This window comes from Vipera ursinii (assembly GCF_947247035.1).
Source record: "Vipera ursinii genome assembly, chromosome: 10".
Lineage (NCBI taxonomy): Eukaryota > Metazoa > Chordata > Lepidosauria > Squamata > Viperidae > Vipera > Vipera ursinii.
Window position 1 is genome coordinate 16,880,788 of NC_139520.1, and position 17,659 is coordinate 16,898,446.

General features: G+C 40.2%; 1 protein-coding gene across 4 annotated transcripts in view; it reads left to right on the forward strand.

Annotated features, from left to right (window-relative positions):
- The window catches only part of PHKB (phosphorylase kinase regulatory subunit beta), a 97,597-nt gene that overhangs the window by 15,665 nt on the left and 64,273 nt on the right, over nt 1-17,659 (forward strand). For all 4 annotated transcript variants that reach the window (XM_083370530.1, XM_083370528.1, XM_083370527.1 and 1 more), the window contains 3 exons: nt 7,929-8,028; nt 11,716-11,823; nt 15,143-15,223. In XM_083370530.1, the coding sequence (XP_083226656.1) occupies nt 7,929-8,028; nt 11,716-11,823; nt 15,143-15,223 (289 nt within the window). The remainder of the gene's footprint in view (nt 1-7,928; nt 8,029-11,715; nt 11,824-15,142; nt 15,224-17,659) is intronic.

The window sequence follows — 17,659 nt, forward strand, 5'->3', positions numbered from 1 at the left end:
ATTTCTCAAGAGACTTTCTTTTTGTGTCAAGGCTAGTAGTTATTTCAATGGTTCGAAAAGACATTTTTCATTTTTGCTTTGGTTTTTGCTAGGAATAGGATAGGGTAGAATAGGAATGGAATGGAATAAAATTAGAATAGAATAGAATAGAATAGAATAGAATAGAATAGAATAGAATAGAATAGAATAGAATAGAATAGAATAGAATAGAATAGAATATGGAATAAGGAATAAGGAATAGAATAGAATTACAGAATAGAATAGAATAGAATAGAATAGAATAGAATAGAATAGAATAGAATAGAATAGAATAGAATAGAATAGAATAGAATAGAATAGGTTTATTGACCAAGTGTGATAAGACACGCAAGGAATTTGTCTCTGGTGCATAAACTCACAGTCTACATATAAATAGCAAGTAATAGTTCATACATCATAAATCATAAAACCTGTGCTACGTGTTTTGCTTACGTAGCCTCTCTGCAGATTGATAGTGATCTCCAATGAGATTTCTGTTGTTAATGTTCATAAGGCCAAGTCTGGTTTTTTTTAGTCTTCTTAGAGTGATGTGTTTTAAGCCAGGAGATCACAAGGATTGTCTGGCTGCTGTAGGGGAAAAATTGCCCTGTTTCATTGCCTAGGCCTGAGTGTAGGCTGTCTACACCCTTTCCGGAGGAAAACACGCTAAATAAATAAATCAAATGTGATGATGATGATAACTTTATTGTCACTTTGAATGTACACCAATCGGCATACATCAAAATGAAATTTCGTTGCATACAGCTCTCAAAGGGTCACCACCTCCGATATATACTCCTTGTTCGGGGCCCGCTCAAATTTCAAATTGTCCATTTTAGTCTCTAGGGAGTGAACGATGGCAAACAGGACAGATGGAAATGGGGCTCCATGTGGATTAGTGTCATTATTGTTAGTGATGACCTCATAGGTGGGGGCCCATGGATTTCCAATAGCGATTGCTAAGAGGTCCTAAAATTCTGCCTCGCAGGGACATATAATGGGAATGTACCATTTCATAGTTTATCTGCAGAGAGTCCTCCCCTTGCAGTTGAGCCCAGAATGGATGTTGTTAGCGAGAGATGTGTTAAGTGAGCTTGGCCTCATTTTATGACGTTTCGTGCCACATTTGTTAAGTGAATCACTGCAGCTGTTAAATTAGCAACACGGGTTGTTAAGTTGAATCTGGCCTCCCTCACCGACTTTGCTTGTCAGAAGGTCACCAAAGGGGACCCCGGGACACTGCAGCCGTCATAACTGCGAGTCAGTTGTCAAGCATCCAAATGTAAATCACGTGACCATGGGGATGCTGTAACGGCCATAAGTGTGAAAAATGTCCATAAGTCACTTTTCTCAGTGGCATTGCAACTTTGAATGGTCACTCAATGGGCTGTTGTAAATCGAGGACTACCTGTACTTACTTTATAGGCAGTGTCCTCTAACCAAATTATTTAGTCTCATCAATCCTGCTGTGGCAGGACAAGAATGATTGATCGTCCCACCTGCCTTGAATAATGTAGTCTTAAAATAACCTGCCTTAAGGTAAAATCAGCTAAGCTAGTTCTTAAAAATGCCTTCAAATTATTCAAAGTACATGGTAAAACGTAAATAGAAAGCATTTGTGTAATGAAGGTACATTAAACCAGGCATCTTTGAATTACTTAATCAGTAGAACTTCCACACTGGCATCAACAATCAACCCTAATTATGTAACTGTTAAAAGTAGATGGAGATGTAGTAACTATCAGCGTATTTTTCATGACCACAACTTAATTTTGAAGGTTCCTATTTTTATGAAAAAGGCAAGCAAAACTTTCTGACTCTTTCTAGTTTTCTAGATTGTGTCTTTATTATTTTCTATATTTATCTTCTAGTTTTCAAGCTTACATTCTTAAACCTTAACTTTAAATCTTTTAACTTGATATATGTATTTTACCCATCAGGTGTTTCCTAGCATTAACTAGTTTGAAAATTCAAATGTTTGCTATACTTCAGTGGTCCCCAGCCTTTCTGGCACTGAGTACCTGTTTGGTGGAAGACAATTTTTCCACAGATGGGGCATGTGGAAGGAGTATGCAACCTAGATCCTGAGCATGCACAGTTTTGCTTGCCCATTGCTCACCTCCAGCTGTGGACCAGTTTCTAACTGGCCACGGACCGGTATCAGTCTGTGGCCTACTGGTTGAGGACCTCTGCTATACTGCATTTTTGTCCATGACTGTTTTTCACTGACTTCTTTTTTATATAAACTTTATATTATATAATCTTTAATTTTGTACTTACGTCTATCACCCAAGGAGCTTTGTCGAAAGGATTACTTACCAATTGGCTGAATAATAAAACCTGCTGATTTTTCGTGGCAATAAAAGACAACGACCTCTTAGATCAATTGTAATTTGTGACTATACATATGGGTTTAGAAAAATACAAGTTTTTTATTTTTTATTTTTTTTTATTTTAATTCCATTTATATCCCGCCCTTCTCCGAAGACTCAGGGCGGCTTACAAGCTTAGCAGTAGCCTTCATTCTATGTATATGCCTGCTTATTAGGGCTTTCATACACCCCCTCTTGGCACTTCTGCTGCTAAGGGGGGGCTGCGATGATGGCGCAACAGTGCAAGAATCACTTTGCAACCTAGGGAATCGACAGTTGCGCGCAAACCACAGGATTAGTTAATAGACGGTCGAAGTTTGCCGAAAGGATTTGTCCACTTTAAAATGAAATCTTTCCATTGAGGTCTGTCCTGTGTGGTGACTACAGGGAGTCCTTGACTTACGGCCACCGTTGAGTCCAGAATTTTGAGAAATTTGTTAAGTGAGTTTCACCCCGTTTTACAACTTTTCTCCTCACATTTAGTAAGTGACCCGCTGTAGTTCTTATTAAGTTAGTAACACGGTTGTTAAGTGAATCTGGCTTCCCCATTGACTTTGCTTGTCAGAAGGTCGCAAAAGGGGATCACGTGACACACACACACATACCACTCCCCCGGGACACTCAGTGGTCATAAATATGAGTTGCCAAGCATTCAAATGTAAATCACGGGGATGCTGCAAAGGCCGAAAGTGTGAAAAATGATCATAAATCGCTTTTTCCGGTGGCATTTTAACTTTGAGCAGTCACTACATGAACTGTTGTAAGTTGAGGGCTACCCGTATAAAAACTAGGGTTCTAGTGGGAAAAGGTCGGGAAACTTTGCCCCTGATAGGTTAGTTTTCTGTTTGCCACGATTAAAACAGAAAAACAAAAAAGACCAGTGCCAAATTCTCTGTATTATATTTATCTGGCTAGACACTCAACAATATTACTTTCTACATGAATAGGCTCAGTCAGTGCATTTCCACGTCAGATCAGTTAAGCCTTTATGGTTAAAGAATGTGACGCATTTAATTATCTTTTCTATGAAAGAAGTAATTGAAAGAGGTTTGTTTGTTAATTACTTCTGTTTGCATGTTGCGCCGTTTCCAGAAATTCTGAGTGACGTTGAAATAATTGCATAAAATTAAAACATTAAAAAAAAACCTGATAGAAAATAACCGCAAGGCCTTGATGTGTCAATCATCTGGGCTGAACGATCTTCAAGCCACGTTTGAAAATATATTACGGAGAGGCTGGGATACCTGAATAGCTTTATCAATTACACAGATCCTGTCTCTGGGTTTCGGCTCAATAGTCCCCACGCCTAGAGGTCTGAAGATAATGACATATTGAAGTAACTGAACAAAACTCAGAGAAAAAAAGAAGATAAATATATGACCCTCAGGAATAAATAAGGAATTAATCATTTATAGTACTTTAACACCCTGAATAATTAAGTATAAGATTGCCTTTTCTATAAAAGATGGTCAATTAGAACAACAGCAGGATTCAGTGCAAGATGCTGTTACCATAGCAACTGGTGAACATACTTCAAAATCTGGGCTGTGCCATGCATTGGTGCTCAGTCTGAACTTTCCACAAATCAGATAGGAAATATTTTAAAAATAATGTTAACCAAAACAAGAGAATAGATGCAGAACAGAACAATGCATGGATTATATTCAAGCGGTGCTGGGATTCAGGCTGGTACTTTTTTTTTTCCTTTGGCATTCTGGACTTTCATTTTCTTGAGTGAATGTTATGTGATGCCTGAAATCAGTGGATTCAGTGGTTTGATTTGGGTAAGACATTTTACTTAATGAAGAGAAAGACTAGAGGTGACATGATAGCCGTGTTCGAATATCTCAGGGGCTGCCACAAAGAAGAGGGAGTCAAGCTATTCTCCAAAGCACCTGAAGTGAGGACAAGAAACAATGGATGGAAACTAGTCAAGGAGAGAAGCAACCTAGAACTAAGGAGAAACTTCCTGACAGTGAGAACAATTAACCAGTGGAACAACCTGTCTCCAGAAGCGGTGAATGCTCCAACACTGGAAGTTTTTAAGAAGAGACTGGACAGCCATTTCTCTGAAATGGTATAGGGTTTCCTGCCTGAGCAGGGGGCTGGACTCGATGACCTCTATTATTATTGTTGTTGTTATTATTATTATTATTATAAAACTTTATTCATTAAACATGAACCTCAGTCAACTGAACAATCAAATTGACTGGCGCTGATAGTTGACACGGGTTGCTGCCAACATCCTAGGTCTCAACCAGGTATCTCCTTAAAATGTAAGATGTTCCGAGTAGCGCAGTTTTTTGTAGCTTTGCTGGAGTTATTGCAGGAAGCTGCCATTTCTCGACGTATTTTGCAACGTTTTTGGACATAGTTCCCAGTGCCCCGATGACAGTGGGTATCACTGTTACACGTTTCATCCATAATCGTGCAGTTTCGATGGCCAGGTCATGGTATTTCCTAATTTTTTCCAGTTCTTTTTTTCCTGACTCCATCATCATCATCATCATCATCAAGCCGGCCTGGCCTGATGGGGGATGGGTTGGGATTTTATTGTTGTTTTAAATATATTTACTTATTGTTTTAGCTTGGGCATTTTGTTAATTCTTTTTTAACTTTTGTATCTTTGTATTTTTATATGTTGTCCTGTTCACCGCCCTGAGTCCTTCGGGAGAAGGGCGGTATACAAATAAAATTATTATTATTATTATTATTATTATCATCATCATCATCATCATCATCACATAGTGCCTTTTAAGAATTTGGTTGATTCACAGTACATGGCACAGTATTTAATTACTTCTGACATGCCAGTACAATTTTTGGATGAAACTAATGAGGTTTTAAATGCTTTACTGTCTGAGTATTAGTACGCTTTTAGGCCAAGTATGGTTAGGCTGATGTTGGAATTTATTGGGATTTTAAACTGGCTACTCAGATTTTTTTTTCTAACACTTCAGTGGTCTTCAGTGGTCCTTTAGTGTCCAAAGTCACCCAGCCAGCTTCTGTGCCTAAGGCGGGACTAGAACTCACCGTCTCCTGGTGATTGGCCCAAAATCATCCAGCCGGCTTTTGTGCCTCAGGCAGCACTCTAGAACTCACAGTCTCCTAGTTTCTAGGTCATCATCATCACCACTGCATCAGACTGTCTCAGCTTCTTATTTCAGTGAAGACTAGCTTTCATTTTGGTTTAAATAGCGGGCTTTTTTTTTGTAAGCTGGATAGCTATTTCCACTACTTTCATTTGAAATACTATTCGCAAATGGCTTCTCCCCCCTTCCCTCACAAGTATTATTATTTTTTTCTTGCTGAGTCTAATCTCCTTTAAAAGCTTGTCCTATTCATTTTCTCCCCTAATGATAGCTACTTGTCTGAAGTGCCCTTGGTAACTGCAAATCAAAGTCCCACTGTTCTTAACCAGTAGAATAAATACCTGAGGTGTTCTGCTTAATTGCAGTCTGGAAATGTCAACTTTCAAAATGTATATCTTTAATTTAATTTGTCTATGTCTAGGACTACCGTAAAACACTGAGGCATAAATGTGTTAAGTGGAATATATTAAAAAATCAGATTTAAAAAAAAAAGAGTGCTGGAGCTTCTCTTGCTTTTACCGATGTGCACATCTTGAATTTGTTCATGACTGACTTTCGCTGGAGATGACCAGGCTGAGCCTGAAAGGAGGGTTAAACGCGTCATAAGTCATGAGTCCCTGCGCACCTACCTTGACTGCCTTCTTAATTACCACTCACTTCCCTTGACCGTTAGTAGCTCAGATTTTTGTCATGAGGTCAAGCTTGCAATAAATCTTTATAGTCATCTGAACTGCCTGAATCTCTCCATTTCCCCGGCTCTTGACCATAATTTTTTTCATCGACGTGTTTGTTTCTTTCGCCGTGACAGGTGGGAGATCTCAGGTTTTGAAGATCAATGCAGATCTTAACGGAATCTTTCCAATTGTTATTTCTGGTCCCGGTTCAGTGCTTTAGCTTTTTGGAACTTGGGACCTAGCGTTCTTTTACATACAGGCAGCGTTAATAAATGTCTTCATATATTTTTGATTGATGGGACTCCCGCTGAATGATCTGTCTTTTCACATGGAGGCAAAAATGATCACCCACAAGAAGCAGATGCTTTTCTATTATAGCCTGTCTGTTTTTTAAAATGCCTCCGTAGAGAGATTTAGTTATTAATTTGCTTCTCATTTTTTTTTATTGTATCGCCTCTTCTGATCATTGATTTTGTTATTAATAATGTTTCTGCTTTGAAGGTTTGTGAGTAATGGTTTTCCTGAAAGGCAGCAAACACTGCCCCCCTTTTTTTTGCACCACAAGTGCTTCTTGAAAGTTCATAAAACTCTAGAGGCAATAAATTTGAAAGAAGAGAGAAGGGATTAAAAAGTCAATAAAGAGTATCCGTAATATGAGGAAAGAGCCTTTAAAGTGGTAAAATGTAATCAAATGATGCCAATTTTATGTATGCTTGAAAGTGACTCCTACTGCATTTAGACTCTCTACAGTGGAACCATTCATTCATTCATTCATTCATTCATTCATTCATTCATTGCATTTTGGAATCATCCATCTCCTTCACAGAGGGGCTCTGGGCAGTGTACAATAAAAGATTAAAGATTAAAAACATTACATGAAAATTAAGATTTAAATGAGGCAAGGATTTAAAAGAGGCTGTATGTACGTGGGTTTCTCAACCCTGGCAACTTTTAAGATGTGAGGACTTCAACTGTCAGAATTCCTCAGCCAGCACACTGACTGGGGAATTCTGGGAGTCGAAGTCTATACATCTTAAAGTTGCCAGGGTTGAAAGACACCGACCATATACCCTGAGAAATACAGACTTTATATATATATATATCACTTCTTAAGACACTCCTGAACACCAGAGCCTGGGGGGGGTGGAGCGTCCCAAAACTATTGCACTGTAAATAGTCATCTAAAATTTGGCAATCCTCAGTGGAGGATTTGAACCTCATAGAAAGATCTGCGACTATGTGTACAGTACCTCAGGATTCCCACAAAGAACAAAACCTGGCACTGTCAAAAAAAATCATTAGCAAAATTAGCAGTGTTTGAAGGAGTGTCTTCTTCCAGTCACATCTGAGTCAGCTGACTCAGGAATTCTGGGAGTTGAAGTCCATGAGTCATAAAAGAGCCAAGGTTGCCTACCCCTGGCCTAAACCACTGTTCGAATAGTTTTCTTCTTCTCCATTTTATAGCGGACAATGATATGTCTGTGTTTTCTTTAAAATCTGATGGCAGAGGGAAACAAAAGTTTCTTGACAAGGACTTGTGTTCATTTTATGAGCCTCTACTTCATTGTTGGCTTAGTCGCCGACTCTTTTTTTTAAGGGTTGGCTTTATTCTAGCAAGGTTGATTGGGCCTGAGTATATTTCGTGCCACTATATCAAAACAGTCTTAATACTTAATTATCAAAAAAAAAGGTGGGGGGGGGAGTTGCGGGTGCCTTCAACTTCCTTCCGAATGAATCTGTAATTTGTTTCCTGGGTTATCTCTCCAATTCAGGCGTATTGATGACGACAAGGGAAGAACTCACGAACTGGAGCATTCTGCTATCAAATGCATGCGTGGGATCCTCTACTGCTACATGCGCCAGGCTGATAAGGTAAAGCGTTGCCTTGTGGACAGAAGCAGACGCTTAATTCTAAAGGATTAAGTTAATTGTAAGCATGAAAACGTTTTGGTGGCAAACAAATTAAACACGCAATAGATGCGACGCCAGTTTGCCTGCTGCCAGAAAAAAGTTTTATTTCTAGGCTCTGGCTCTAAAATAGTTAAAAGCCACAGAGGAAGGCGTGCGCAACATAGTCGATCAACTCTTTGGGGTGTTTCAAAGCAAGCCCCCTTTTAATTACATTTAAAACTTGAACCGAGGGCAAACCAGGGACTGCTAGTTGATCTGGTGTTGTTGGAAATGCAGACTCGACATACGGCCACGATGGAGCCCGAAGTTTATGTTGCCAAGTGAGACATTCGTTAAGTGAATTTTGCCGGGACAAATTGACCCCGGGACACTGCGACCGTCATAAATACGAGCCAGTTGTCAAACGTCTGAATTTTGATCATGTGACCCTGGGGATGCTGCAAGGGTCGTAAGTCTGAAAAATGGCCATGAGTCATTTTTTTCAGTGCTGTTGTAACTTCTAATAGTCACTGAATGGACCGTTGTAAGTCGGGGACTCCCTGAACAGTAGGGAGTTGACTTGTCTCGTGAAAACCACCAAGGAAAATACGGCTTAAATGGCCAGAAAGAACTTTGTATGACAAGCACCTGATTACAGACTAAAAGCTGCCTTGGGCATGTGCTGCTCGTGTGAGTGCTACACAAATAAGAGTGACAACGTTTCCACGATTGGGAAAATAGCTTGAATGTAGCCACTTCAGTTCCTTCAAGATGTGGGTAACTTCCTTATGTATACATTTTTTCCCTCTTATACAACCCACCCCAGTTGACCACGCATTTCTGCAACATTCTTGTGTGTGTTAACTATGCTGTTATTGTTAAGACTCAATTTCAGCCATAAAGTCTACTAAGGTAAATCAGGATTCCGGTCATTTTAAGCTGCCTCCAAGTGGATTCTGACATTTCTCATGCAGAAAAAGAATTTGTATCGCTTCCACTGCTCAGCCACCCTTGAAGCACAAAGCATTTTTCTGGTGTCCCAGTTACTGACCAGCATTTTACGTACTTTAAATTACACATATAACCACTTTTTAAGTTGTACTCTTTAACTGGGAAGGTTTGGATGATCTGTGCGTAGTTCTAAGTAACCTTCCCGATTAGTTATTATCTTTGAAATATTATTTAATAATTTTATTAAACATTATTTGTCCATCTTGAAGATATTAGGAAATACTTTAAAGACAGGCAAATAGTATTTAGCATGCTTTCTTTTCTTAAAAATGTTGTTTGTATTGGTGCTCCACTCTATTCTCATTAAAGCTTTACAAAAATAGCAGATAGTTTTAAAAATGGAGTGGGTCCATGCTATTTAAGGGATGACATGTTCCTTTACTTTCCTATCAGCTCTGAAAAATTTAGTTTGACAAGGTCTTCTTGAAGTGTGGCATTTCTCTCTTTTTTAGGGTTTATTTGACATGGTGCTGTGCAATCATCTTTGACATAGTTAATCAGAAAAGATTATTTATGACTTCAGGGCCCCAGGAAGATCCTGCCTTGTCACAAATGGAATGAATTTCCTGCCCTAAGTTGGTGTATAAATTTATTTTCCTTATAATGTTAGAATTTGTTCTCGTTCACTATTTAATGCTGGCTGAAGACAGTATATATTTTTTCCTATAAAATAATGTTAAGTCTCATTTTCCTAATAGGATTTTGGCACAATCAGATTCAGCAATAACAAGTCCTCACATATATATATATATATATATATATATATATATATATATATATATATATATATATATATATATATATATATATATATATATATATATATATATATATCTCAGAAGGAAAAGCCATGCTCCAAAGGTTACATTGGTCATACTTTCAGGTTGCGTGCTCTTAGATTTTTGTTTAGTGCTTGAACAATGAAGTCCATTGCGTCTCACCGGCTCCTTTTGAGAATTTTCAGGAGAAAATGGATTGAGGTTACGTGTTGCTCTTTGAATGAAAAGCAACATTCCATTGGAGCATTCAGAACCAGTTGTGTGGGTTTCAACGAGTTGTGTGAATAATTACCCTCTTCCAAGGATCAAAAGTGAGCACAGTGTGAATGTCAGACTGGAAATCTTGTAGGTTTTGTCAGCTGCCTGTGGGCTAGAACATACAATGTTGCTTAAACTGTACTCATATGACATACTATGAGGGCAATTCGGAAATAAACCTCTGCTTGGTTATCAATGACAGAAACTCGCAGATACAGAACTTTTATTATTATACACATTAGAAAACTACAACATGACACGACTTTTCAACATTATCGCCATTCAAATTGAGGCACTTGTCATAACGTCTTACAAGATTTGAAATGCCTTAGTAGTCATCGTTCGGCGCCAAATCTGGGCTGTGTGTGTGTGTGTGGGGGGGGTGATCAAAAACATCCCAACGGAACTGCTTCAAAAGTTCTTGGGTGCGTCTAGCAGTGTGCGGGTGAGCATTGTCGTGAACCAACACCACACCGGAAGTCAGCATGCCCGGACGCTTGTTACGGATGGCTCGCCTGAGTTTTTGTAACATTTCACTGTAGACTTCTGAATTGATGGTTTTGATAGTGAGATCTACTTGGAAATAAGATCGTTTGAGCTGACGGTGCTCCATGGCTTCAGATTTTGAAATAGGCAGCTTGGATGAGAATAGAGTGCCTGGAAGGAAAGCATCAGAACAGCAAAAATAAAAAATAAAAGAGTTAATGTTTTCGATAGATGGCAGGGCTATTTAACAATCCTATAATTTGTCTACCTAGCCTTGACATCAGACATCATTATCGTGAAATATCTTTTGAAACGTTATGCTACAATGGAAGTAATCTCATTCCAAAGTACGGAGTTGGGCTAATGATGCCAGTGGTTTGGAGCAGGGAGAGATAAAAAGCCAACTCATCTCCCCACATCTGATGGGTTTTGAAAAAGTAGTTTAATATACCTTATCATTACACCATGATAGTTTCATTTTATTTGCCTGGCCCGTGTCAAGAGCTCAAAGGCTTGATATTAAATACGGCTATATTGTGCTTTGCATAAACAAATACTCAGCACAGGTAAGTAAGTTCCGCTACCTTGTTTTTCTGTAATTTTAGCTTTCAGCCTCTAGCTAATCGTGGTTTAAAATTTCTTTTGGCATGATAAAGCTTTTTTTCTTCTTCTTGATGTTGCACAATGCTAAGCGAATGGGAATAAGAACCAACAGTTGTTAGCAGATGATAACCTGTACATTTGCTACTGATTTATCTCTGATGTTTCCTTTTTTTCCTCCAATATCTTACAAGGTGACATATGCCGGCAATTACTCAGCATTATTCTCCTGATATTTGGGAACGCCAGGTGTGATGAAATCTACATTTTCAACACCCTGCACCTGAACTTACAGAAACCACAGGCAGAGTCTGTCACTTCTTATTTTGTAGCGCAGCTTTGGCACAAAAAGGGAAGACAAACAGAAGAAAAGTAGATGTTACAAGGCAAAAAAAAAAAAGTAAAAAAGAGAGATAGACAAAGGATTTTTTTTTAAAAAAAAAGAAACAACAATTAAAAAACCCCTTTCAGAATATGGCCAAAATAATCTCCCAAACCCATGAAGAAGAAAATGTGTAATATTTTTTCCCCCTAGGTTCAACAATATAAGCAAGATCCTAAGCCATCCACTTGCCTGCATTCGGTTTTCAACGTTCACACAGGTGATGAGGTCTTTTCTCACGAGGAATATGGTCATTTGCAGGTATGAAGCAATTTTTTTTTAAAAAAAAAAGATCTACCACACAGTGGGTTGTAATTTTCCCTCCTGCTGTTTAGTTAAAGGCAACAGTTCTTCTAAAATGTCTTCAATTATGGAGCTTGACAAATTGATTTAACCTACAACAACAGCAAGCTGTTTTGTAGTCTGATTTGTTGCTATATAATTCAGTGTAAACAATACCAAGGTAATGGGCAAAATGAATTGTTGCTCTCTTTGAAACACGGCAAGCTTGGATCTGTAAATGCAGACCTTAAAATACATTTATAGATTGATTCTAAGAATTCCTGATCTGGATACTCTGTTCTGGTTGGGGAATCAATTTCCCCTTCCAGAATATAGCCAGCTACTTAATTAAAAGTTAATGGTTTTTTTTAATTTAATTCTTCTTTTCTTTCTTCCTCCCGTTCAATGGAGTTTCCTTATTGCATATGTTGGATTTTGGACTGTCATATGTCAATTTTACCTGGGATAACAGTAATCTCATTCCTAACTATGATAGATTAAAATTTTCTCAATGACAAGCAATGACAAATCGTTTCTAACACAGTGTTTGTGTGGGGTTTGGGTTTTTTTTTCTGGCCTCAGAACATCTTCAGAATCACTTTGAAATGCAATATTATACACTGTAATACAGTGAAAATATTTCCTGCTGGGCACAGTTTGGTTCTGGGGCTGTGCAATTTGATGAATTTTAGACATCACATTGCAAATTAACTAACTGCTATGGCTGCTTTGGTTTGGAGAATGTAGGGGGTTTTTTTCCCCATGCTATTTTCATTGCTGTGTGTTTTGGTTTTTTTTTTTAAATTCCATTTATATCCCGCCCTTCTCCGAAGACTCAGGGTGGCTTACAAGCTTAGCAGTAGCCTTCATTCTATGTATATGCCTGCTTATTAGGGCTTTCACACACACCCCAAGCGGCATTATTACAAAGTCAGCTTAATTGCCCCCAACAATCTGGGTCCTCATTTTACCTACCTGGGAAGGATGGAAGGCTGAGTCAACCTTGAGCCTGGTGGGACTCGAACCTGCACTAATTGCAGGCAGCTGGTGTTACTTAAGGAGGCATTAGCCCACTTGCTCCACCAAGGCTCACTTGGGGAATTTCTACTGTGAGACAGTTGTTTAAATATGGTGATGTTGTTAAGGTTCGCCTCCTTGAAAGAAGAAAAACTCTGAAGGCTTTCATTTTTAAGACTTTTTTCCTTTATATTATCAGGTGAACGGATGTAATTTGGCATGTTATGATGTGGGCAGCCTTTTATGCGCGATTATTTCCTTTGAATTGCTTCCCCAGCAATAACGTCTTGTAGAAAACGGCCGTGGCAGATGAGGCTGGCATCTAAGAGATAATGATGTCAACAGAAGAAAACAGCCCATTTTTCAGACATGTAAATCAAATCTTATGGATCAGATGCTGAACATGGTTAAAATGAGGGCTCCCCTCCGCATAAATGAATGTTTTTATTTATGAGGAAGAGATGGAGGACTTCTCCGGCTGCCAGGATCAACTTCTCTTCATCTGTTCTTTGTATCATTTCACCCAGGGGTGTTTCTTGCTTCCTTTAAGGACCAATGGATTCGATTTCTTTGGGGTTGGATTGCAAGCGGTCCTCCGTTTGCGACCACAAGGGAGCCCCAAATTTCTGTGGCTACTTGAAACATTGCTTAAGGGCGCTTGGCCCCATTTTGCCACCTGCCTTGCCCACATCGGTTAAATGAATCCCTGCAGTTGTTCAGTTAGCAACACGGTTGTTAAGTGAATCTGGCTTCCCCACTGACTTTGCTGGGACATGGCAACCGTCGTAAATAGGAACCAGTTACCAAATATGTGAACTTTCATCATGTGATCAAGGGGATGATGGAATGGTTGTAAGTGTGGAAAAACTATCACAAGGTCCCTTCCAACTCTGTTATTCTGTTAGCATGAAGTCTCACCAGCTCAAGGTTGACTCAGCCTTCCATCCAGATTGTTGGGGGCAAGAGGCTGACTCTGTAAACTGCTTAGAGAGTATGGAAAGTACTATGAGTCTAAGTGCTACCTTCCTTCCTTCTTCCTTCCTTCCTTCCTTCCTTCCTTCCTTCCTTCCTTCCTTCCCTCCTTCCTTCCTTCCCAGTGCTTAGAATGCAGTAAGGTAAAGGTAAAGGTTCCCCCGCACACGCGTGCTAGTCGTTTCCGACTCTAGGGGCCGGTGCTCATCTCCGTTTCAAAGCCGAAGAGCCAGCGCTTGTCCGAGGACGTCTCCGTGGTCATGTGGCCGGCATGACTAGACGCCAAAGGCGCACGGAACGCTGTTACCTTCCCACCGGAGTGGTCCCTATTTTTCTACTTGCATTTTTACGTGCTTTCGAACTGCTAGGTTGGCAGAAGCTGGGAAGAGTAACAGGCGCTCAACTCTGTTACGCGGCACTCGGGATTCGACCCGCCAAACTGCCGACCTTCTGATCGACAAGCTCAGCGTCTTAACCCACTGAGCCACCCTTTAGAATGCAGTATTGCAGGCTAACTCTGCCCACTGCCAGGAGTTCGATCCTGACCGGCTCAAGGTTGACTCAGCCTTCCATCCTTCCAAGGTCGGGAAAAATGAGCACCCAGATTGTTGGGGGGCAAATATGCTGCCTCTGTAAACAGCTTACAAGGGGCAGTGACAGCACTCTGAAGTGGTATATAAGTGCCATTGCTCTCAGCAAGTCCTTGAACACTTTCTGTTTCCTGTTCAGCCATTTATTTCTCCTCTGTCTGTCCAGTCTTGTAAGCTGTCCCTAAATTTTTTTATAAACCTGGCTCTGAGTGCTGAAATGATTTGCTTTCCAAACAATTTCGAAATGAAGTTGAGGGCTGCAGGTTGCCTTATTCCACTCTAGAGGGATCTGAGCATCAGTGATCATGAAATAAAGATTTTTTTTTTAAAATGCCGCAAGCCCAAACGGATGTCCTGCAATTGAATTCTGTCCCTTTTATTCGACAGTTGGTATTTTCTAAAACGAATGCCGAAGGAACCGTCGGTGTTCCTTGAAGAGGCATCTCCCAATCCCTGAACTGTGCTTCGTATCCTGTCGACGCAACTCAAGAGACACGAGGCAAACATACCGCAGGAAGCTTCCAGCTCCCAAGCCTCTTGAGGGATTCTCAACCTCTTCCAGATACCTGCATTTCTCCCCCCCCCATTTTACACCTGTTCTTTTCATTCCTTCAGGTTTTCCTAGAGACTTTGACTGCAGGTATCATAGGGCGTGCAGGCTAATTTTTTTCCCCTTGACAGGATTATGTCTTTTATCTCTTCCTTTTTCCTTCACCCAGATAAACGCTGTATCCCTCTTCCTGCTGTACCTGGTCGAGATGATTTCATCAGGCCTGCAAGTCATCTACAACACAGACGAGGTACGAATGACCCAATTCCGTATCTCAGGAAAGCCGACCGAAGGAGTCTTACGGGAGTCCTTTAAACAAAATGGAAGGAAATTCGTTTCCTTGGGCGTTTTCTGGGATCGCTGAATTGAATTAAAATTGGAGCGATGGGTTTCTTTGGGGTTTTTTTCCTTCTTTTTCTTGCTTTCTTGTCCTGAATGATAGCAAGAAACTATTTCTGTTAGCATTTCTGCTAACCATGTAAAAGCGAGGTCAGGGGTCTCCAGATTTAGCTGTTTGTTATAGAGATTCTCAGTCGTCCAGGTCACGCTTTTCCGAAAGGTGCTTCTCCTTGATTTATTTTTTCTTGGAAGACGTTTCACTTCCCATCCAAGAAGCTTCGTCAGTTCTGACTGAATGGTGGAGAATGGAAGGATTTGTACTCCTTGCGGTCATCTGGCCGTTAGCACTCTTTCTGAGAGTCTTTGAGACCACTTGGAGGTTTATCTGTGCCTTCGGGGTCACCTGAAGAGTGCAAACGGGTGTGGAGCCTTCTTGGAACTGCTGAAAGGATTGTGTTGTAAACAAGAGATAGGTGGGGGCTGAAGAAGCTTCTTGGATGAGAAGCGAATCGTCTTCAGGGAAAAACAAAGTCCACTTGCCTTTTGAAAAGCACCAATTCTCCAAACATGGCCATTTTAAGGTCTGTGGACTTCCAACTCTCAGAATTCCTCAGCCAGCCACACAGACTGGGGAATTCTGGGAGCTGAAGTCCACGAGTCTTAAAATTGCTGCATTTGGAGACCCCTAGGCTAGGTAAATATGCTGTGAGTCACAAAGTGTTACACACTTGTTTCCCGACCTTCGCTCCTTCCGATGTGATCTAAAAACCTATTTGTTTGAACAAGCCGGCCTGGTCTGATGGGTTTGGGTTTTAATTATTGTTTTTAAGTAATTTAATTATTGTATTTGGGCACTATGGTTTAATCTGTTTTTAATTTTGGTATTTATTGCCCTGTTCACCGCCCTGAGTCCTTCGGGAGAAGGGCGGTATTCAAATTAAATTAAATAAAAATAAATTAAATAAATAAATATATCAGGTGAGCACTTCCATGTATTTCAAGAAAATGCCCTTTTCTTCCCTCATCAAATAACAAATGTTTCCTAAAATATAATCTCTGTTTCTTTTTAAGCGGAATATCTATCAATATCCGCATTTGTATTCTGTTGCGTGCGGTGGGCTGTTAAATGCCTGCAGAGATTTTCCCTGCTCATTCCAGAAGTGCCACTTAAAACAGCTTCTAAAGCGTGTGTAGAATCATTGTGAATGAGTATGTATATGACATCCATATAAATGCATATGAAAGCTAGATCTGGGGAAAATCAAGGTTTGTGGATTCCCGCCCTTGAAGCCACGTTTTCTGCGCTGAAGCGCTTTTTTAAAAAAATAAATAAATAAATGGAGCCTTTAGTGATGTGTTTCAACACTGTACGAAAGTAAACCTGTCTGTAAACAGGCTTTGACAAGAGAAGAAAGATTTTCCTAGGTCTCTTAAATCCAGCTGTCATTACTTCTCAGTCAGCTGCACAAACCCTTCTATAATTGAGAAGTATTGACCCGAATGCTCCTACTTGTTTCCTTCCTCCGATGGTGAGTTTATTTGCTTTAATCATATGATGCTTACGTTTCAGCTCCTATCCAATCCCCTGTCCCCAAACATGGCAGGTTTTTTAACAGTAACTGACAGTGGGATTTGTAAGGCCGCATAGAAGGAGTTGGGAGTATCCGTCCCTGGTTTTTTTTTTTTTTGGATGTTGGCATCGTCTGAGATCATCTAGAGATGTTCATACCTAAAATGAGATTTGGATAAGAAATTGGCTTGCACATTTCAATCATTCCTCTATACCAAATTGCCTCTTAAAATGGGTTTATAAATGCTTGGAATAAAGAGAGGAGGAGGAAGAGTAGAAGAAAGAGAAGGAAAAGGAGAAGGAGGAGGAAGAGGAGAAGGAGGAGAAGGAGGAGGAGAGGAGGAGGAAGAGAAAGTGGAGGAGAAGAAAGGAAAAGGAGGAGGAGGAGGAGTAAGAGGAGAAGGTGGAGGAGAAGAAAGAGAAGGAAAAGGAGGAAGAGGAGGAGAAAAAAAGGAGGGGAGGAGAAAAATGAAGAGGAGAAGGAAGAGGAAAAAAGAAGGAGGTGGAGGAGGAGAGAAGAAGGAGAAGAAAGTGGAGAAGAAAGGAGAAGGAGGAAGAGGAGAAGGTGGAGGAGAAGAAAGAAGGACAAGGAGAATAAGGAGAAGGTGGAGGAGAGGAAAGAGAAGGAGAAGGAGAAGGAGGAAAAGAAAGAGAAGGAGAAGGAGAAGGAGAAGGAGGAGAAGAAAGAGAAGGAGAAGGAGAAGGAGGAGGGGCCTGGCGATGACGAGGAAGAGAGGATTCTCCAGGCCGAGCTTGGAGTAAAATTCAAGTCAAGCC